Consider the following 22383-nt stretch of genomic DNA (forward strand, 5'->3'; position numbering starts at 1 on the left):
AGAAGCCAGATGAGGTGACTGATCATTAACCCTACCCCTGCTGCTGTAGCAGCGCCGCGGACAGCTCCCCCACCTTGTCACTCAGGAGCCCCAGAGGCCAACGGAAGATTAAGCGTCAGAAACCGCTGGGCTCCCGGGTCCCTGCGCCGAGGCTGTGTGATGGCCAGGAGAGGGCACGGTGGGCAGGCTTGGGTGTCCCAGCATACTGCTGGGTCCCTCAGCTTCCTAGGTGTGTGTGTGGCGTGGTGTGTATGTTGGGGGGTCCCCCTTGCTAACTTCCTCTGCCAGAGCCTGACCTAAACCCCATCCGCCACCCCTGGGCTGCATCTCGCAGGGGGGCGCGTCGGCTCCTCCCCAGGCCGGCGCCCCTGCCCGGGAGGGCCAAGGAGCGTGGGTCCCCGCCCCGCTCCGTTAGGCCGGCGCAGCCGGGGGGACTTTGGAGCCGAAGAGGAAGCGCAGCGGGGCGGGGAGGTGGGGGTGTGTCGGAAGGCGGTGGCGGCCGGGTTTTATAATCCGCAGGGCGGGCGCGGCGCGGGAGACGGGACAGCACCGCGTACCGCGCTATGGGGGCCGCGTCGGGCCACCCTGAGCTGGGGCCGCGGCCACCGCTCCAGCCACTGCCGCTGCCGCTGCTGCTGTTGTTGTTGCTGCTGCCGCCGTCGCCACCCAGCGCCCTGGCTCTCGACCCCGCGCTGGAGCCCGGAGACTTTCCCGCCGACGAGGCTGGGGCGCAGCTCTTCGTGCAGAGCTTCAACCCGAAAGCCGAGCAGGTGCTGTACCAGAGCACAGTCGCCAGCTGGGCGCACGACACTAACATCACCGAGGAGAATGCGCGGCGCCAGGTGGGCGCGCGGGCCTGGGGCGGGGGCGGGGCCCAGGCGCCCAATCACAAGCCTGCGGCCGGGCGCTGGGGGGCGGGGAGTCACTGCGGGGTGCGCGCCCCCTGTCCGGGGTGGTGGGGACCCTATGGGGCCTGCAGGGGCCCCTCCACCCCCCCTCTCCCACCCCGCCCCATAAGACAGGCGGTGGCTGGCCTAGCGCGGCGCGGGCACATGGTCCGTGCCCACTACAGGAACCGGATGGATGAGGCTGGGTCCTCTGAGACCGACTCCCCCCTAGGTGGCAGCTCCCAGGGATGACTTCAGGCTGAGTCAGCGGCAGTCTGCGCCGAGGGTGCCCTCTCAGCTCTGGCCCCCGTCCTCTCTGGCCTCAACCTACCCTCTCACAGTTCCTGTCACCACTCATCTCTGTCTATTCTCCCTGTCCTCCCCCTGCCTCTCTTATGGCCCCAGTTTCTGCCCCACCGCTCCCCTGAGGCAGATTCTCCCAGTTCCTGACCCCGAGGGCCTCTAGGAAGGAAATTGTGATCCCAGAAGCCCTAGTTCCCAGGAGCCCTTGGCCTTCCTCCCTCTCCCAGCACCATGGCCTCCCCGGTACACTCTCCTGCCCTCCTGGTACCCACAGGAAGAGTCAGCCCTGCTCAACCAGGAGTTTGCAGAGGTCTGGGGGCAGAAGGCCAAGGAGCTGTATGACCCAATCTGGCAGAATTTCTCTGACCCGATACTGCGAAGGGTCCTCAGTGGTGTGCGCATTCTGGGCCCTGCCAACCTGCCCTTGGAGAAGCGGCAGCAGGTAGGCCAGGTGGACCTGAGGGTCAGAGGCAGAAGTGGCCAAGGTGCCTCCCAGGGCCCAACTGTGGTGGAGGGAGGCAGCCTGGCAGGGAAGGACTCTGGGATCTGCAGGGGAAGCTGGCGGAAGCATAGACTGGCTTCCTGCAGCAAAGATTTTATTTGGAGTTGGGAGGGGAAGTCATTTTATATTAAAGCATGTATTATGGAGTAGAAAACAAAATTCAAGTAAACAGTAAAAGACAAAGCAGGGGTTTTCAGAATTTCTCCATAGACTGGTTTGGCTTACGGGCTTCCTTAGAAAGATTGAAAAGGACTGAGAAGGCATCAAAACCAGACGGAGTGAGAGGGATTTGCTCTCACTGCGGGGGGGGGGCCAAGCTCAGACTTAAACCCCAACCCCTAACTCTCAGAATACTTGTTTCCACCTCCAAAGGCTGTCTCTGTTGGAAGGGGAATTGGTGTACTAGTGACCAGAAGTGCCCCTCATGCCACTGAGTGGCCTGTCCAAGCCACATCCCCTCTCTAGGCCTTCTTTTCCTTCTAGCAAAAAGAGGAGGGGTTGGCCAGGTATCCTAGGGATGTTTGTCACTAACATGTTCTCAACTCCCCAGTACAACTCTCTGCTAAGCAACATGAACAGGATCTACTCCACAGTCAAGGTCTGCTACCCCAACAGAAATGACACCTGTTGGTCCCTGGACCCAGGTACACCCCTGTCACTACTGGGACTTCCTAGCCCTTCCCCATCACCCTGCACCCAGGGGGACAGCTGGTACAGAGAGTGGGTAAACCCAATCACATTGACCTCCAACTGGGGTGGACTATCAGCTGCCCACACACCCTGACTTTTCCTGACAAACTGACTTCCGGAACCTCCAGTCCCCACCCCCACGTGTGCTTTGGCCTCTCCCATTGCCACTAGCCTTCCTCGTGGCTACACTGTTTTTTTCTCTCTCATTGGTCCTCTCAGTCTCCCCAAGAGCCTTCCACAGGCCTTAGACCCCTTGTGGCTTTGACTTATGCCCTCCTCCTCTTCCCCAGACCCCCACCCCCATTTACTAGTGGCAGTCTTGAGGTCAGCCACTCCATCCAATGAGCCATTAAAGGTCTGAGTTTCGGCTTCTGGATGTCCACTTTGTGTCAACCAGCTTAGATCGTTTCCCTGGAGATAAGGGCCGTGCCTGGGGGCTTGCTTCATATAGCTCTCAGCCCCATCCCACCCAGCTTATAGGTTGCCCTTGGCTTTGGGGCTATCATGATGTTGAGGAAGCAGGTGGATATGGTGAGGACCAGTGTGGGAGCTCTGGTGAAGGCTGATGCCGAGTCTCACTTGTGTCTCAGAGCTCATGCATATCCTGTCTGTCTCACGAAACTACGCCCTGCTGCTATATGCCTGGGAGGGCTGGCACAATGCCGTGGGCATCCCCCTGAAGCCCCTGTATGAGGAGTTCACTGCCCTCAGCAATGAGGCCCACAAGCAGGATGGTGAGCATGCCCTACCCCAGCCCTTGTGTGGGTACCGCCCTCCCCAGCTTGCAAAGTGCTCTCCCATCCACTGTGTCCTCTGAGCCTCAACCCGAGGCAGACAGAGCAACTGTTAGGATGACTCCATACACTGTCCCAGATCACAGATTGTAGATGGTGGAACCAGGCTTGAGCCCCATCTACCTTCCACCTGGCTGCCATCTTGCCCTCACACCACCCCTTCTGCTGGCCCCTCCCGGCACTGCCTCCCCACCCTCACCCCATCCCTGCCCTAGCACTTGTCTTTGCCTATCATGCTCTCCAGGATCTATTTAGCTGGAGCTCAATCCCTAGATAAAACTTGGAGACCAGTAACCCCCAAGCCATCCTTTCCATTAGCTGGCAGGTGCACAGGCCCTGAGCCAGCAGAGTGACAAAGTGGTAGCTGGGAGGTAGAGGTGCCAGAGCCTCAGGCCTGAGCTGCACTCCAACGCCACCCCCTGCTAGGCTTCTCAGACACCGGAGACTACTGGCGCTCCTGGTACGAGTCACCCACCTTCGTGGAGGACCTGGAGAAACTCTACCATCAGTTAGAGCCCCTCTACCTGAACCTCCATGCCTACGTCCGCCGCGCACTGCACCGCCGCTATGGGGACAGATATGTCAACCTCCGGGGACCCATCCCTGCTCACCTGCTGGGTAAGGATCTGGCCCTGCCCTCACAGGTCCCAGGGATTTCCTCATTGTGTCTCACATTTCAGAGCACTGCCCTGTTTACTCCCACATACATGAGCCCAGGCAGCATGCCCAATGCCACCAGAAAGCAGGTGATCTTTCTCATCGTCATTGTCATTCCTGCTGTCCAGATGGGGACCCTGGGGCTTTGGGTGCGTAAGTGACTTGGCAGAGAACTAGGAAAAGGCAGAGCTAGAAGTCACACTGAAGGCTTTGACTCCAGGTCCAGTGGAGGAGGAATAAGAATAATCCTAGCGGGTGCCCCAGAAGGCCAGTCCTGGGGCCCTGCTTCAGGCTTGGAAGGCAGGAACCCCAGCACCATCAGCAAGGGCCCCAGCAGCCTTGTCTGGGCTCCTGTTCTGCCAGCCCCAGGGCACCCAGGGTACTCGGACGGTGGGTGGGACTGATGTGGTGATTCCTGGCCTCAGCCAGCCGAATAGGCTGCTGCCCAGGAGTACCCCGAGGTCCAGGTGCCAGGGCCCAGGGTGCTGCTTAGGGACAGGCACGGGGACACAGGCACTGGCTGGGCAGGGAGCCCAGCTGTTCGGCTCCCCTCCTCTGTCTAGGGGACATGTGGGCCCAGAGCTGGGACAACATCTACGACATGGTGGTGCCTTTCCCTGACAAGCCCAATCTCGATGTCACCAGTACTATGGTGCAGAAGGTAGGTCCGGGTTAGGTCGTGGTTGGGGCAACAAGAGAGAGACATGGGGAGAGGGGTGGGAAGGGGTCACGTGAAGGAGATAGGTTGCGTGGGGACCGTGGTCCCTCCCTTTCTACAGAGCAGCAGCCTGGAAGCACAAGTGGTGAGCTTGTGCCACCACAAGTGGTGAGCCGGGGTCTATATCCTCCGTGAGGTCCAGCCCTGCCCCCCAGTCCCCATTGGCGGGGTGTGAGGACTGACTCCACTTTACTTATCCACTATGGTCTTTAGGAACCCCACCTCTGGAAGGGAGGCCACAAGACACACATGTCCTTCGTGGGCAGGGAGCTGGCCTGGGTGGGGGACCCTGGGGCAGCCGCAGTGTACTCCTAGCAGGCGTCCTCTGACCTGGACCCACACCTCACCACCAGGGCTGGAATGCTACACACATGTTCCGGGTGGCAGAGGAGTTCTTCACGTCCCTGGGGCTCTTGCCCATGCCTCCGGAGTTTTGGGCAGAGTCCATGCTGGAGAAGCCGACGGACGGGCGGGAGGTGGTGTGCCACGCGTCCGCCTGGGACTTCTACAACAGAAAGGACTTCAGGTCTACACACGGGACATGGAGGTTCTGGGCCTCCGGGTATATCAGGCAGCGTGGGCACAGAGCAGCCAGTTCCCAGGCCCACTTCTACCCCAGCCCCAACACTGGCTAGGGGGTCTGGTCTGTTCCAGGGCTGCCGTTAGGCCGCCTTCCCTTAGCAGCTTTGACAGGTAGTCAACTCTGTACCTTGGAATGGAAGAAAAAGGCCTGAGTGTGGGCTGGGGCAGGGCAAAGGAGCTGTATGTTTGTACCAGCTCCTCGAGCCCCAGGGCAGTACCCTCCCCACGCTATGCTCCCTGCCCTGCCCTTGACCCTTACCCTCGCTCTCTCCCTGCCCCAGGATCAAGCAGTGCACACGGGTGGCTATGGACCAGCTGTCCACAGTGCACCACGAGATGGGCCATGTACAGTACTACCTGCAGTACAAGGACCAGCCTGTCTCCCTGCGCCAAGGCGCCAACCCTGGCTTCCATGAGGCCATCGGGGATGTGCTGGCGCTCTCCGTCTCCACTCCTTCACATCTGTACAAAATTGGCCTGCTGGACCACGTCGTCAATGACACAGGTAAAGAGGGCGTGGAGGACCCAGCCCAGCCCCATCCAGACCCCATTCCATCCCATAGCAGGGCCCCACGTGCCTCTGCTCCCATCTGCCCATATTGTTTCTGCCTCACTGTCCCAGGCAAGGCAGGGTTGGGGATTCACCTGGAGCCTTACAGCCCGCCCTAAGTCCCACCCGAAAACTGCCCAAGGATCGTCTCCCAAGCAGGGCACCATGGTCTTGGAGGCTGGCCTTCCCTTGTATGTCCGCCCAGCCTCCCCTCTTGCTGGCTCCCCGCCAAGCCCACCTCTTCCTACCTGAACTCCCTTCTCCTCTGACCTCTCTCTTCTCATCTCCTCTCCCAACAGAAAGCGACATCAATTACTTGTTAAAGATGGCGCTGGAAAAAATTGCCTTCCTGCCCTTTGGCTACTTGGTAGACCAGTGGCGTTGGGGGGTCTTTAGTGGACGTACCCCCCCTTCCCGCTATAACTTTGACTGGTGGTATCTTCGGTGAGTAAACAGGGATTAGGAAGGGCCCCCATGGCCCTCCTCACCCTCCTACCTCCATCACTCCCAGTCCCTTCCTCTCTAATGACGTCTCCGTCCTTTTTCCCACTGCATTTTTCTTTCGTGCCTAAAACTCCCTCCTCCAGGAATTCTTTCCCAATTCACCAGGATGGGGAAGGGATGGCTGGGTGTAAATGCCTGCTTAGCAGTCTTTTCTGCAAAGGCTAAATCAGCCTGTATACAACCTTTAGGTCCTAAGACATTTTAACCATCCTCTTGTAGAACCAAGTATCAGGGCATCTGTTCTCCAATTGCCCGAAATGAAACCCACTTTGATGCCGGAGCTAAGTTTCACGTCCCACATGTGACACCATACATCAGGTACTATTGCCCCCCCCCCTTCCCAGTTCTGTCACACCTTTAGTCCCCCTCCCTCTGCTCTATGAACCTGCACCACCATTTCCAGGACTTGTCCTCACATTCCCGCCTGGAATTTGAGTGGGCCTCTCTCCTGATCCAGGCTTGCTTCTTCCTTCTCCCCAGTCATGCCCTGTTCTGGCCGCTGCCCTGTGGGAAGCTGGATGGTGCCTGGGCAAGGGTCCCCCACCACTCCCTCTAACACCCAACCTGTGCCTGCAGGTACTTTGTGAGTTTTGTCCTGCAGTTCCAGTTCCATGAAGCCCTGTGCAAGGAGGCAGGCCACCAGGGCCCACTGCACCAGTGTGACATCTATCAGTCCACCAAGGCCGGGGACAAACTCCGGTGTGTGGGAGGAAAGAGAGGGCAAGTGGGAGGGAGAGGGGAGAGGCTGGGGAAGGGTATGTCTAGAAGATACCTGGCTGTTCCAGTGGGGACACCACAGGGCCAGTCTGATGGAAGGTGCCTTTCTTCCCTACCCCCTCCTTTCTTTCTCTCATCAAATATTTATTGAGTGGTCCCAGATCTGCGGCCCCAGGGGCAGGCTGGCATGGGCAAGTCAAATGTCCCCTGCTCCCTTCACTGAGATCCTAGGTCCTGGAGCCTTAATGCCACTGTTCTTGCAGTCCAGTGGGGGGCAGAAGTAGCCAGAGGTAAGGCAGGTAGGCCAGAGGCCAATAGTGGACACCAGCCTGAGTGCTCTGTGCTCCCACTTTGCCTGACAGGGAGGTGCTACAGGCAGGCTCCTCACGGCCCTGGCAGGAGGTACTCAAAGATGCAATCGGCTCAGATACCCTGGACGCTCAGCCTCTGCTCAACTACTTCCAGCCAGTCAGTCAGTGGCTACAAGAGCAGAACCAGAAGAACAACGAGGTCCTGGGCTGGCCGGAATATCAGTGGCAGCCACCAATGCCCGACAATTACCCGGAAGACATTGGTAAAGCTCTGAGCGAGGGTGGGGTGGACCCTAAGGCAAGTTCTCAATTCTGGGCTCTGGACCCAGCTTCCACCCTCTGCGTTTGGTTCTCCATCAGCTCTTCCCAGCTGGGCTCTGGTACCCAGCTCTGGAAGGCCAGGCAGCCCCTTAGCTCATCAGAGGGGGCCCTGGGATGGGGATGCACCTATCTTTTCCCCAGCATCCTAGGGAGGGTGTGCTCAGATTTGAGGCCCCCTGGGGCAGGCTGACCAGTGACACTGCTCTATGAGGTCACACTGAAGGCTCAGTTCCTATTGGCTGGAGAGCAGTGGCTGCAGGGCTCTGCAATCTTACAGCCATGGGCCACGGCTGGGCTGCTCCAGGACTGCCCAGCCTCCTCCTCCTCCTCCTGCTCTGCTTTGGGCATCCCCTGTTGGTCCCCAGCCAAGAGGTCACCAGCCAGGTGACAATCGACCAGGGACCAACCAGCCAAGCAACAACCAGAAGCCAGACAATTCACAAGGCAACAACCAGCAGACAGACAACCCAGAGCCCAAGTGGGACCAGCAGAGGGATGGGGCGGGGCCGCTAGGGGGCGGGGCCGCTAGGAGGCGGGGCCGCTAGGAGGGGGAGGTGTGAGGGGGAGGGGCTCCGCCGAACCGCAGGAGAAGGCAAGGGGAGGCCTGTGTGTTTCCCTCCACTCTGTCCCACAGCTCTGGTGACTGATGAGGCTGAGGCCAGCAAGTTTATGGAAGAGTATGACCAGAGATCCAAAGTGGTGTGGAACGAATATGCCGAGGCCAACTGGAACTACAACACGAACATCACCACAGAGGCCAGCAAGATCCTGGTAGGGGCCCTCCCCATACCCTTATTCCTGCACACACACACACACACACACACACACACACACACACACACACACAGGCTCGCTCCTCCATCGGGGACTAACCCTACAAAACCCAAGGCTGGACAGGCTGCCCCCTTTCTCCCTCCCCCATGTTTCCTCACTAGGGGGGAGGCTGTCAGAATTTGTGAAAAACCCAAATGGAATTTCAGATTTGAGTGGGCATATATACTGACTGCCTAAACAAGTTGTTTTTAATTAACAATCAATCTGTTGTTAGTAAAGGAATAATCTGTACACAAGTGATGCTAAAGTCAGTTGTTTAAAGGACTGAAGTCAGTTTTTTAAAGGACTGTTTGCCACCATGGCGAGGGCTACCCTTCCCTGCAACCCCACTCCCCACCTATGCAGTGAGCACAGGTTATACCAAGGTGAGCCTCGGAAAACTAATGTTTCTTGAAGACCACTGTATGCTGGCCACTGCTCCTTGGCAGTTCATACCTATTGCTTCACTCATTCCTCAACAAACTTGCAAATCCAATGCTCTTATTCCCATTTTACATATGGGACCACGAGGCTCAGAGAGGCCAAGCCGCCTCCATCCTAACAGCCTTTAAGATGCAGGGTGGTGTTCCTCTTCTCTACCCCTGCCAGGATGTGTGTGTGGGTGTCCGTTGGCAGGCATGGACTGTATCCCAGGGCATTATAGACAGTCCAGGTCGAAGAAGGTCACTATAGGCAAAGCCAGCAACTTGACAAAACCGTCCTCACCAGTCCCTTTGCTGCCCCCCCCATGGCACCTCTTCCTCAGGGGCCTCTCCAAAGCTTCTGGGCCTCACAACACGGTTCCCCCTGTGCCTTCAGCTGCAGAAGAACATACAGATGGCAAACCACACCTTAAAGTATGGCACCCGAGCCAGGCGGTTTGACGTGACCTACTTCCAGAACACCACCATGAAGCGGATGATATACAAGATTCAGGACCTAGAGCGGGCAGCGCTGCCTGTCGAGGAGCTGGAGGAGGTGCGTGGCTTTGGGGGAGCAGGGAGTGGAGGATCCAAGGTCAGGACCAGGTCCCAGCTCAAGGGAGCAAGTCCAGCACAGGGTCTGGCCTTCATGCCGCTGCCTCTTCCTCGATTTGTCAAGCTGTGACATCTGCACATCAACATACACCTACAGAATTACTGGGAACAACACCTTTGGGAACACACTAACCCCAGCTCCGTGGACCCTCCCCGCTGTGATGGGGCCTCCGGGGAGCAGGCAGCAAAGGGGTGCAGCTCACTGCCTCTCTGCTTCCTCCTGCAGTACAACCAGATCCTGCTGGACATGGAAACCACGTACAGCGTGGCCTCTGTGTGCCACTCCAACGGCACTTGTCTTCAGTTAGAACCTGGTGAGCACCCGGGGCTGGGGGGGGGGGGGGGGGCGGAAGGACAGGACCAGGCTGGGGGAGGCTGGGACTGGCACAGTGTTAGGGGTGCCCACCCGTAAAAGGGGGCTCAGTCGCTCCTAACTTGTGTGGTCACATGCTCAGGAAACTCACCTCCCAGTTTTCCTCCAGTGGGGCTTCTTTCTCTGCGTCATTCAGAACCAGCACCTGCTTCCTGTCTGGCCTGCTCCACTGCCCTCCCTTGCATCTGCCCACCCTGTCGCTCCCTCTAGGACCCCTCCAGGATCTCCCAATCTCTTCCTCCCTGCACTCTGCCCTTAAGAGCAGCCAGGTATCTCAAATTTGTCTTTCGAGGGCTAAGATTGGGACAGGAACTTTAGGCACCTCCCCTCCAGACTCACTTCTTAATCCTATCCACAGCTTCCCGACCTCCCCTGGTCCCTCCCTTGCCCCCCAGAAACTGAAGCCACAACCCATAGAAACCGCTTCCATGGTCCATGTTGTTACACTTCACTCCCTCCATCACCACTTCCTGCTGGGAGGAGTGGACCACTCTCTCCTGTCCCCTTTCTCTCGCCATACTGGCTGGGCCTTCTTACCTTCTCCCCTTTGAAAGAACCCACCCTGGATTCCCAAGTACCTGCACACAGATACACGCCCTCCTGACCCACCCTTCCCGGGGTTGGGGAACCAGAGGCATTCTTCCTGAGGACTCTCCACCCAGAAACAGCTCCTTCCTGGCCCTCTGCCCATCTCCCACGTTAGAACAATGACAAATAGACGGGGAAATGGAAAATAAACAGGAGAGAGAAACAGTTTTCCTGGGACAGGGTTTGGCCTATGGGTTGTGTATATGGGTAGGCACGCAAAGTGTGCGTGTGTGGGGGGGGAGGCAGGTGCATGTGTGTGGGCTCTGTGTGTTTATGGAGAAGTGCTTTAAAGGGAATGTAGCTCTCAGGCCCCTTCCCACCCCATCAATTAGCCTCTTAATCTAGGGCTGGGCCATCAGGTCACTGCCATTAGTAAAAATAAGAAACACCCACAAAAACAGAGCACTCACAACAGCAGAAGGCAGGTGTGACATTCTTAAAATACAATTTTCTCCAAACAAAATTAATTTGATGTACTTTCTCTGTGAGAAGCAGTTATCACGTAGCGAATCGAGTCAGATAATGAGGTAGAGACCGCCCCGTATGTTCTCCGAAGTCATCCAGCTCAGGCCGGGCCGGAGCAGGAAGGGAGGCTGCCATTGGTCTGTGTGGGGCTTCAGAACAGACACAGGAGCTCATCCATCCTCAGCCCAGCTCTGTGAGGCGGATGTCAGCTCCGTGGAATCCAGACGGAGGAGCTTCACACGTAGTCAGGGGCCGACAGGACACAAACCCAGGACTTCTGGCTCCCTGTTGACGCTTGCATGCTTCGTCTTCACAGCTATTCTTTTATTCAGTCCAGTCCGATTATAGTTTGTAAAAGATACTCTAGGTCCTGTTGGGACCCAGAAGTGAACGAGGCATGCTCCCTGCGCAGGGGCCTCATGTCCCCATTTCACGTCCCTGTGAGGGCCGGCATTATCCCCATTTTATAGATAGGGAAAGAGGGTTCCCACGACTTGCAAGGTCACTTTGGGGTCAGTGGGAGACCAGAACAAGAGCTCAGCTCTTGTGACATCCAGGCCGGTTCTCCTAGGCAGGGGGTGAGCGGGGATGAGTGGGGAGCAGCAGCAGCTCTGGAGTCTGGGCCTTTGGATTGTGCCTAGCGGGGGACCCAGCCATGTCGCCTCACTGCTCGTATGGAAACAAGCACATTAAAACCTTGAAATTACCAGAGATGGTGACCATGCCGTGCTGAGCCCTGCGCCTGGCACCCTGTGGGGCCCCTGTGGAAAGGACACCAGCCTTTGTCTAAACTGGCTGCCTGTGCAGTTTTATTCCAGTTCTGAACTTCTATGACTGGGTTCACTTTAGACGGAGATGGGAGGGGGGTCAAGGGCTCGGGGTTCAAGCCGTTCAAACCCTGCCCCCACCAGATCTCACCAGTCTAATGGCCACATCCCAGAAATATGAAGAACTCTTATGGGCATGGAAGAGCTGGCGAGATAAGGTGGGAAGAGCCATCCTTCCTTTTTTCCCCAAATATGTGGAACTCTCCAACAAGGCTGCCCGGCTCAATGGTGAGTCCCTCCTGCCAGTATCACTGGCTCTCTGGTCCCAACCCCCCTGGGGCCCTCAGAGACCCTGAGCCTGGTGAGCAGGTGGTCCCTGGAAGATGCAGCTGGCAGGGGACTGTTCAGGGAATGATCAGGTATTCGGAGAGCCTGGCTGTGTTCCTTCTACAGGCTACAAAGATGCAGGGCACTCGTGGAGATCTCCGTATGAGATGCCAACCCTGGAGCAGGACCTGGAGCAGCTCTTCCAGGAGCTGCAGCCGCTGTACCTGAACCTGCACGCCTACGTGCGCCGGGCCCTGCACCGCCACTACGGTCCCCAGCACATCAACCTGGAAGGCCCCATTCCAGCTCATCTGCTGGGTGAGGGCAAGCGCTGGGCCTTCGGGGGCAGATGAAGACAAATGGCAGTATGAGGGAGGGTGAGGCCTGGGCTGGCCAGAGAGCAAAGGGCAGGCGGGGAATGGTCTGCACATGGCACTTCGGGCTGGGACAGTAGAAAGACTTGAGCCTGGAGTGGGGTGAGGGCTGGGTGTGGGGACAAGAGCCGCCGCTTGCATTTAGTGCCACATTTGCTGAGAAATACAGACCCTGGGAGGGAAAGCAATATACCCAGGTGGCCTGGGGGCTGGGGCAGAGCTGGGGCTTAGAACCCTGCCCTCAGGCCATGGGATGGGAGTAGCCAGCCACTGGCTCGCTCCTGCTCCCTCTCTCTCTCTCTCTCTCTCTCTCTCTCTCTCTCTCTCTCTCTCTCTAACAACTCTAACTCTCATTGCTTTGCACTTTAAACTCCACTTGATGTCAGCTCAAGCTTAATCTCCTAGGCTATGAAAGACTTTCTACTTCAAGTCTATTTCTGGACCTTTCCACTCAAAATATCTTCCTTTTCTCAAGTCCTGGAGAACTGGGCTCTTCTCATGCCCTAGAGGCAGAGGCATCAACCTCCCCTGAAGGCGGGTGGTTCTTGCCAGGTGATCGTATAAACCAACCTCTCGCAACGTGGAGGGGACAAAGCAGTGGCTGGTCAGGCGTGCAGCCTGACTGCCTGCCTGCCTTTAAACCCCAGCCCCTCACTGAGGAGCCGTGGTCCCTGGGTGGGTGACCTGACTCTTAGTAAGTGGTGGCCACAGGCGCATAGATATTCCGGGGACCTGAAGCTTCTGCATTTGTACACAGCTACTAGTCACACTGGTATTCACTGCCCAGGGAAAGTGAGGACCACCTTGACTCCTTGGTGGCCAGCCACAGTCCCACCCGTGAGCCAGGAAAGCAGTGACCTTGTGGGCTGGGTGTGCAGACTGAGGATCAAATGCCTGGCGCGGTGTGCAAAGAGTAGGAGCTCGAGAGACGCCGTGGTGATGAGCAGGACCGGGGGCTGGTTACCCCTCCCTTCACGATGGGGCTAAGCCTACGGATAACATCTGTCTCTCCTCTCTCCACTGTCTCTTCTCCTGCCCGCCTCCAGGGAACATGTGGGCGCAAACCTGGTCCAATATCTATGACTTGGTGGTGCCCTTCCCTTCAGCCCCCAACCTGGATGCCACGGAGGCCATGATAAAGCAGGTCCGCACCTGCCCCCCACCCCACACTCCTGCTCCTCCAGGGCGGCCCCAGGGCACAGAGGAGGGGAGGGCCCTGTGGGTGGGAGAGGGCTCTCTGACCCAGGAGTTCCTTCCAGCTGGGCCCTCTCCCAGTACCTTCCCCCGCTGTGGCACACAGTCTGTCCCCATAGTCCCCAGTTTTGGCAGAGCTCCATCTGCTTGCAGGGCTGGACACCCAGAAGGATGTTTGAGGAAGCGAATAATTTCTTTACCTCCCTGGGGCTGCTGCCTGTGCCCCCCGAGTTCTGGAACAAGTCCATGCTGGAGAAGCCGAACGATGGGCGGGAGGTGGTGTGCCACGCCTCCGCCTGGGACTTCTACAACGGCAAGGACTTCAGGTGTGTCCCGGCTGCAGCCAGGGGACCTTATCCTGAGACCAGTGGGCAAGGGGATGAGGCAAGTAAAGGCTCCACTGCTGTCCCCTCTCAGCCAGAGTGAGCAGAAATGGGTGCAGGGGGCAGACGTTGGGATAGAGGGTCAAGAGCATAGGGCCTGGCCCCCGGGGAACCCCATCCACCAGGTGAGCGTCTGCTCAAGTGCTGACCAGCTCTGCCAGCCTGGTCAGTTGTCAGCATCCAAGGTCCCAATCCTGGGTGTGAGCTCACTCCAGGGTGGCCCCTGCATACAGCTGGCCCTCTCTTTGGCTGCATGTGACTTTACACAAGGAGGCACATGTGGACATGGGGAGTTTCGCACAGATCCACCCTCACCACTGACAGAGACTCAGAAACTGTCTTCATCCGAGGCTAGTGTTTCAGTTACCTATTGCTACATAACAAACCACCCCAAAACTTAGTGGTATAAAACAACCATTTGATCATTCTCATGATTTTTTGGGTCAGGCAACACACAGTAGAAATGGCTTTCCCAGTTCTACAATGATGGAGACCTCAGCTGGGGTAGATCTGATGGCTGGGATGGCTCAGTGGGGCTATTCTGGCTATTGACTGGGTTCCTCAGTTTTTCTTCATGTAGCACATGCTGCGGCTGGAATATTCGAGTTGGCTTCTTCACTAGCATGTTGGGTCCCTGATCTCGGATGGCTGCACAGCCGGGGGGTTGGTGAGACCTCTCTCTCTCCAGGCTAGCCTCCTCACAAGTATGGCAGTCAGGCAGCTGGCATCCCCCAGAGTGAAAGCAGAAACAGCCAGATCTCTTAAAGGTTAAGTCCAAAACCAGCAGAGTCACTTCTGCCAGAGTTTATTGGCTAAAGCAAGTCACTGGGCCAACCCAGATTCAGGAGAAGGGAAAGAAGACCCCGCCTCTTGGGAGTGTGGCAAGGATGATCTGCCACAATGGATGGAGTGTCTCTTATGAGAAAAGTGGACACACAGAGCCTGGAAGAAACCAGACAGGGTTCACTGGATCACCTGACCTTTGCCCTTTCCTTCAAAGTCCTGCATTGATCATAACCAAGTGTCCCAATGCCTCCAGAGCAAGTACTTTGCACAGTTAGAAAGCAACGTGGCTGTGTGGGCTGGAGTTATTCAGGGAAGTTGGAGACAGAGGAATGGCCTGAATGATTATATTTTAGGGGCTGCAAACTCCCAGATTCCTTCTTTCTCTGGCTCACTCCATGTCTCCTTTTGGTTTTCTTTCCCATAATTCTGTGTTCCCTTTCCTGTGTATAGCAGCGATGGGTGTCTGCTCTGTGTATAGAAAGGACAGCAGGTCCCTTTGTCCCCAGGGTTCCTCACCATCCCCTCCCACACCCTCTCCCTCTCCCTAGGATCAAGCAGTGCACCACCGTGAACATGGAGGACCTGGTGGTGGCCCACCACGAAATGGGTCACATCCAGTATTTCATGCAATACAAGGACTTGCCTGTGACCTTCCGGGAGGGTGCCAACCCTGGCTTTCACGAGGCCATTGGGGACGTGCTGGCCCTGTCCGTATCTACCCCCAAGCACCTACACAGCATCAACCTGCTGAGCAGCGACGGTGACAGCTATGGTGAGAGAGGAATGGGAGATCCTGGTGGGCAGAGGGACCAGAAAGGGGCAGCAAGCTTAGGAGTGGGGAGAGGGAACTTAATGGCACACAGGCAGAAGTTGGGACAGAGTAATGGGGGTTAAGGGGCCCACCAGCAGGGTGAGCTAGGAGGATGGAACCCACAGACCACCCCAAGGGGTAGGTCACAGGACCCACAGAGAGACTGCCCACTCCTCCCCTCTCCACCCATCGCACACCCATCATGGCTGAGCTGCTAGGACACCGCAGGAGCCAGCCACAGATCTGACAGCGAGCTCCCTTCTCTTGACAGAGCAAGACATCAACTTTCTGATGAAGATAGCACTCGACAAGATCGCCTTTATCCCCTTCAGCTACCTCATCGACCAGTGGCGCTGGAGGGTGTTTGACGGAAGCATCACCAAGGAGAATTACAACCAGGAGTGGTGGAGCCTCAGGTTCTAGAACATTCCTGGGGAGGAGGGTGGAGGTCCAGGGTGATCTCCATGGGAGTGTGTGTGAGTGTGCAGTGTGCATGTGGTAAATGTGTCTGTGTATACAGCATCTAAGTGTGTGTGTGTGTGTGTACATGTGCACATGTGTCTGTGTGTGTGTAAGGGATGGGATCCATAGGGGGTGATTGTGCACAGAGGCACAACATGCCAGAATCCAGAGTGTCCAGTGCAGCCCCAGGTGCAGGGACCATCCTTCAAGTGAAAAATGCCAACCCTCCCTGGTTTGAGTTTCCCCAAATCCTCCCTCAAACATGTCTTCCCTCTTGACAGGCTGAAGTACCAGGGCCTCTGCCCCCCAGTGGCCAGGTCTCAAGGCGACTTTGACCCAGGGGCCAAGTTCCACATTCCTGCAAATGTGCCTTATATCAGGTAACAAGGGAAAGCGAGGAGGCCGCTCAGCGTTCAAACTGCTCTCGTTGCCATGTCAGGTCGCGGTGACCTGGGGGACCTGGCTGCACTGCACACTGTGCCTGGGCCACCCACCTGCGACCAAGGCTGGCTGTTATTTCACTCTTTTGATATGACAAGAGCCTCTACCCTCCAGACAATTGAAAACACAAAGTACTATCATTGACTAGTGGTTATGAGACCTTGGGTCAGTAGTTAACATTATTAACCATGACCCATGGCTAGAGCATGACTTGAGCACTCTTGTTCATTGTTTTCTTTTCTTAACAAGACTGATTCCTTTACTATATATTGGACATATTGCCTGTGATAGAATTTGACTTGTACCTAGAAGACCTTCGATACACTAAAACTAGGACTAGAGACCCAGTGAGACCGGGAGGTTATATTGATAGGAGCATGAGGTCGTGGGCTTGGGTCAGACAGAACTGAGTTCAAATCTTGTCTCCACTTCTTTGTTTCCTTGAGCAAATTCCTCAGTGTCTGTGAACACCAGCTTCTTCAGGATGTCACAGGATTGTTGCGAAAGTTAACTTCTTAGCATACTGTGTAATACGTAGCAGGCTTGGGAATGGTGGCCATAACTCATCATCACTTAATTACTCTCTGAAATGGCATGTGTAAACACACATGAGTCACGCAGCCACAGTGTGAAGGTGTCCAGTGAAGCCCTTTTCCTCTATGTGCTACAGGCTAAGATGGGAAATTGCAGGATCTGGAGTCCTCCTGGGAGGGAAGCATCTGGGGAGGCCTCAGAGTGGGGTTCCAGGTAGCCCAGGCCACCCATGAGGTAAGGCACAGAGCGCAGTGAGGGCTACCCCAAGAGGGCTGTGACCCTCTCCAGCTCTTGCCTCCTGTAGTCCCTGGAAGCCCAGTGAGGGAGGGCCCGCCATGCCCACCTTTTCACCCCAGCACCTCGGCATGATGTGAGCACACAGTCAAGACCTAATAAATAAGTGTAAGGTGAATGAATTGTGTCCCCCAGGGTCCATGAAGGGAAAGAAAGTCTACTCAGATGCTCCGGAGAATAGCAGTAGGAAGGGACCAAGGAGACTGAAGGGTACCTGGGAACAAGCCTGACCTTGACAGTGCACCAGGATGACCCATTGGGAGAGCCTCCACCCTCTTTCTTGACTGGTTTCTGGGCTTCCACGCTGGCACTCACTTTCACACAGAAGCTGGACCCACGTGATGGTTAGCTTCTGAGCTTAGCATAGTACTTCTCTAGGCAGGGGTGGGCAAAGGAGACTCATTCCCAATTCTGACCGGCAGCCTTGGCAAAGCACTTTTAGGAAACACCAAGAAAGTCAGTGGCACATGGCTTGTGCCCAGCATTCAAAGTGGGAGGCCTGTGTTGCTTGTTCGAGACGTTCAAAACCTCTGCAGACTTAGTGGTTGCTCCGGCCTTGACGAGCAGATTTTTACTAGGGGATCCCTGCTGATTTTGGATCAAGGAGATGGTTTGGGCTGGTGTTTCTGTCCAGACTGCCCTGCTATTTAGATGTGACCGTTTGGGCAACACTTGGCCTCTACTTGCATATACCCCAGGGATGGAGACCTCACTGCTCCCAAATCAGCCTGCCAAACCTTTGAAGGGCTCTGCCCTGACCCTGCTCCCTCATGAGTGACCCCCCCAAAGGTCCTCCGCACAGGCCCTCCTGAGATGTGGGAGGCGTGGGAGGGGGCCTTGATGACTCTGGAAGCTGGGGTGGGCTCATCCTGACACCCTGGCTTCAGTGGGAGGTGGGGGCAGCCCGGGCTCAGTGTCCACCTCCCTCCCCGCCAGGTACTTCGTCAGCTTCATCATCCAGTTCCAGTTCCATGAGGCTCTGTGTCAGGCCGCTGGCCACAAGGGCCCCCTGCACAAATGTGACATCTACCAGTCCAAGGAGGCAGGGAAGCGACTGGCGTGAGTCTTTCTGGGCCTTCTTTTGACTGTTTTCCACCCTCTGCCTACTCAGCTTTGAGGGGCCTCGTGCGGCTCTTCTGGAAACACCTGCCTCTCTGGTGCTTGGGCTGGGAACTCCCAGGTAGAGCCTGTATTGCATCTTAATGTGCCCTCTCCAGGAAGGAACAAGAACCCCGGGGCCCAAACTGGTCCTCCCCAGCCCACAGCCCATCCCAGACTTGCCCAGGTCCTCCCAATCCCAAAGGGGTTTGGAAGGTGGGTGTTAGGCTGAGGTGGGTGTTAGGGTGAGTGAGCCTCCCCACCTGTCCTTCTGACTTTTTCTCTTCTGTGGTGCTCCCCCAGGGCCGCCATGCAGCTGGGCTTCAGTAAGCCATGGCCGGAAGCCATGGAGCTGATCACCGGGCAGCCCAATATGTCTGCCTCAGCCATGATGAACTACTTCAAGCCGCTGCTGGACTGGCTCCTCACTGAGAACGGGCGGCATGGAGAGAAGCTGGGCTGGCCTCAGTACAACTGGACGCCAGACTCTGGTACCACCACCACCCCCACCTCAGCCCCGGGCCAACCCCCAGAGCTCACTCAAGATCAGGCCCCCTCCCTAGCTCAGTCAGGTCCGAGTCTGACGTCAGAGCGAGGATAGGGAAGCCAGCTGAAATGACCCCGGCCCAGCCCTGCCCACCCCTACCGCCCTGCTCTCCTTGCTTCCCCTGCTCAGCTCGCTCAGAAGGCACATTCCCGGGCAACAGCCACGTCAACTTCCTGGGCCTGAACCTGGAGGAGCAGCAGGCCCGCGTGGGCCAGTGGGTGCTGCTTTTCCTGGGCGTCGCCCTGCTAGTGGCCACCTTGGGCCTCACCCAGCGGCTCTTCAGCCTTCGCCACCACCGCCGGTCCCACCGTGGGCCCCAGTTCGGCTCTGAGGTGGAACTGAGACACTCCTGAGATGAACAGGCCTTGCAGGCCAGCTGGGGAGTATCCACCACCAAGAGACCCGGGTGGAGACATGGGGTGGGCAGAGGACCCTGACCCTCCACTCCTCTCACAGCTCACCCCAGCCCATCCTCCTCCTCCAGCCCTCTCCTTCCTTCCCCCTTCGCCTCCAGTCCTTTGCTAAGAATCCGTCCTCCAGACCCCTGCCCCTCAGTACCCGGGCACCAGGCCATCTAACAAGGAGTCCCCGCCCTCAGTCTCTCTGTGAATACAATTAAAGGTCCTGCCCTCCCATCTGAGTCTGTGTCCCTCACGGGGAAGCCAGGGACAGGGTCAGAGATGCTCTCCCGCCTCCTGGCAGTCAGGCGGGTCACTTCAATGGGTGTCTTCATCCTCCTCCAAGAAGAGCCTGGGAAAATGCCCCAGAACTCTGGCCCTGGCACCACCCAGCAGCGCCCACGCCTGTCTTCCCTCCAGCCCAGGCAACAGGCCAGTGTCCTGCCTTGGCAGTCAGCCCCTGCCTAGCTCAGGCACCAACCCAGGAGGACTCTGGGAAGCAAGCGTTCTGAGCTTCTGGCCTCACATTTCCGTGAGCTTTGAGAGTCCTACCCTGGCTGTTTCCATAAATGGCCGGGTCCCCCAGATGGAGGGATCCCCTAGGGGAGGGTACCTTGTATGTGTCTGACTCACTGAGGGTACAGAAGTAGCCCTGTGGTCACCTCAAGCTCATGCCTACACTAGCTCCGTGTCCACTTGTGAAGTGGACAGAGCCACTTGAGTATTGCCCCTGGGGCCCAGGACCAAGTCCCTTCCACCCAGCTGGAGAGGGGCCCTAAATACTGGAGCATGGCAGTTAGCTGGTGCCTAGGCAGGAATTGTCTTCCAGAGGCCGTCCCTGCCCGTCCCCCCAGGACGTGCCCTCACCCTGAGCCTCCCTCGGAAGGCCAATACGGGTTTGAGGGAGTATCGTTTTGAGGGACATTTTTATAACTTTTATCTACATGTTTATTGTAGAAAATTTGTAAAATACGGAGAACTATAAAGAAAATAAAAGCCCTTTGTATCAATACCAGGGATAAGCACTGTTGACATGTTGGTGTATATTTTTCCGGCCCTTTCTTCTCAGCACCTATTTTAAATGGGATCACACTGTGCTCACAGTCATGTATCCGTTTTCCAGTTAACACGACTAGATGTGTTTTCCAGATACTTAAATGCCAAAGCTAGAACCTAGTCAAATGGAAGTTGGTCAGTTTCCTGGGGTAAGAAGCTTCCATTGCCAGCCTGGCTCCCTCTGTCAGGACGCTCGGCCCCGGGCCTCTTCCCAGCTCTGCTGATGCCTTGACCCCAGTCACGCCCAGGCTCTAATATCTGTCCCCCAATATCTTTTAGTCTACTTTTTGCCACCCCCATCTCCAGCTGCCAAGTGTATCTGTGTTTGTGGCTTTGTGTGTGTGTATATGTCTGTGTGTGTTGCACGCAGGTTTGGTTGTACAGGCCTGTTCCATGAGGCAGGATGTGGAGTTGAGGTATTTGGGATACGCAAGAGGGTGGAAGTTTATGCTTACTTAGGACAATGGAATTTATAAACATATCCTCTAAATAGTTCCAAGCCTTTCTCACAATAGACTTCTTTACCCCCCCACCCCCAACCTAATGTTTTGAAAGCTGTTTGTCTGCCAAACAAAGGTTGTTGTCACCTCACCCCCTTTCTTAGCTCTCTGAATTGCAGAGGTTCAGGCTGCCTGTGAGAGCTTGTGGGCAGTGTGAGGGTATCAGCATTCAACACCCAAAGTTCTGAGCTACAGAATGAGGGCAAAGAAACAATATTGTGGTCAGTCTGATCAGCCTTATCTACTATGCCTTTTGAAATATTAAAATTGTTCAGACTAAAAAAAAAAAAAATTGTTCAGACTCCTGTTTCTGCCTCCATGGGAGAGGGGGGAGAGGCCCGTTCTACCTGGAAGGTGGCAGAGGAAGAGGAGGTGTTGACAGCAGGAACAGGGGCCATTCCAGCAGTTTTTTCTGGTGGCCTAAGTCTGAGCCCTTCTCTGTGTTGTGCATGCCAGCATTGGCTCCTGGGTGACCAGCTCTTTCTTACCTGCCGGGCCAAAGATACGGTTGCTGGGCAGTTTTTCTGAGCTCACCAGTCTCTCTCAACCTTACCCTTGATGGATGAATGGAGAATGGAAATGTGATATGTATATATCACATTATCATTATCTGAATAGTACATATATATATACACACACACACACATAATATATGTATATATAGTACATATATATACTACTATATATATACACTATTATATATATACATATATATGTGTGTGTGTATATATATATATATATATATATATATATATATATATATACACATACACACTATTCAGTATTCAGCCCTAAAAAGAAGGAAATCTTGCCATTCGCAACAATATGGAGGGACCTTGAGGTCATCATTATGGTAAGTGAAATATGTCAGGCCGAGAAAGGCAAACACTGTATGATTTCACTTACACATGGAATCTAAACACAAAAACTTATAGGTACAGAGAACAAATTGGTAGTTGCCAGTGGAAGGTGAGTGGGTAGGTGACGGGTAAAGGTGGTCAAAAGGCATCAACTTCCCGTTATACGATACATGAGTCCGGGGATGTGGTGCACATCGCGGTCACTGCAGTTAAAACCCTGTCTTATCCCACCTGTCTGTGCTTAAAGCAGGAGGAGAGGCTTCCCTGTGAGCTCAGTCAGCTACTTAACCAGAAACATCACTGATTTTGTTTTCTTTCCTTGTGTTTTAAGTAAATTTTTATTGTCACAGATCCTATTTGGAAGGTTGTTTGCTCAGTTTCTCTGTGACGATGTGGGTTCCCTGGGCCGAGGAGGGTGAGTGAAGGGCACAAAGGATGGAGGGAGTCTGGGTGTGAAGGAACATGGGTCTGAGGAGGGAATTCCAAAGTGAGATAGATGGGGCTCCCCAGACTATATGTGTCAGGCTACTGGGGTGTCCCCAAAGGCGAGCAGAGAGCTGGGGTTTTGCCAACTGGTGCTCAAACCAGGCTCAGGCATTCACGAACATGACCCCTGAATGGAAAGTGCCAGCCACACCTCTCCACAGCCCTCATAGTCATCTACCTTCCTCTGTTCCTCCTACTGACTGCAAACTCACAACATCCTTATGCCTGGGAAACAGGCATAAGGACAATGGGA

General features: G+C 55.8%; 1 protein-coding gene across 2 annotated transcripts; it reads left to right on the forward strand.

Moving 5' to 3' along the window:
• Window positions 1-136: 136 nt before the first annotated feature.
• Window positions 137-20240, forward strand: LOC109448051 (angiotensin-converting enzyme). Of its 2 annotated transcripts, XM_019732978.3 has the most exons (25): window positions 137-842; window positions 1465-1632; window positions 2243-2336; window positions 2973-3116; window positions 3603-3794; window positions 4397-4494; window positions 4905-5077; window positions 5415-5638; window positions 5983-6127; window positions 6407-6505; window positions 6764-6886; window positions 7267-7478; window positions 8171-8307; window positions 9169-9327; window positions 9613-9700; window positions 11724-11867; window positions 12033-12224; window positions 13327-13424; window positions 13628-13800; window positions 15192-15415; window positions 15726-15870; window positions 16198-16296; window positions 18122-18244; window positions 18587-18774; window positions 18960-20240. In XM_019732978.3, the coding sequence occupies exons 1-25, from the start codon at window positions 564-566 to the stop codon at window positions 19181-19183; spliced, it is 3945 nt and encodes a 1314-aa protein (XP_019588537.2). In that variant the 5' UTR covers window positions 137-563; the 3' UTR covers window positions 19184-20240. The 2 variants fall into 2 exon arrangements, with proteins under 2 accessions (XP_019588537.2, XP_088658442.1); XM_088802316.1 differs by lacking the exons at window positions 137-842; window positions 1465-1632; window positions 2243-2336; ... (7 more) ...; window positions 6764-6886; window positions 7267-7478 and adding an exon at window positions 7727-8044.
• Window positions 20241-22383: the final 2143 nt, after the last annotated feature.

The sequence above is a fragment of the Rhinolophus sinicus genome, chromosome 12 (assembly GCF_057876585.1).
Source record: "Rhinolophus sinicus isolate RSI-liver-muscle chromosome 12, RSI-T2T, whole genome shotgun sequence".
In the NCBI taxonomy this organism is placed as follows: domain Eukaryota; kingdom Metazoa; phylum Chordata; class Mammalia; order Chiroptera; family Rhinolophidae; genus Rhinolophus; species Rhinolophus sinicus.

Coding starts and splice junctions, on each gene's coding strand:
- LOC109448051 (XM_019732978.3), top strand. CDS start 564: ATGGGGGCCGCGTCGGGCCACCCTGAGCTGGGGCCGCGGCCACCGCTC. Junction 9,328..9,612: donor CTGTCGAGGAGCTGGAGGAG/GTGCGTGGCTTT, acceptor TTCCTCCTGCAG/TACAACCAGATCCTGCTGGA. Junction 15,871..16,197: donor CAGGAGTGGTGGAGCCTCAG/GTTCTAGAACAT, acceptor CCCTCTTGACAG/GCTGAAGTACCAGGGCCTCT.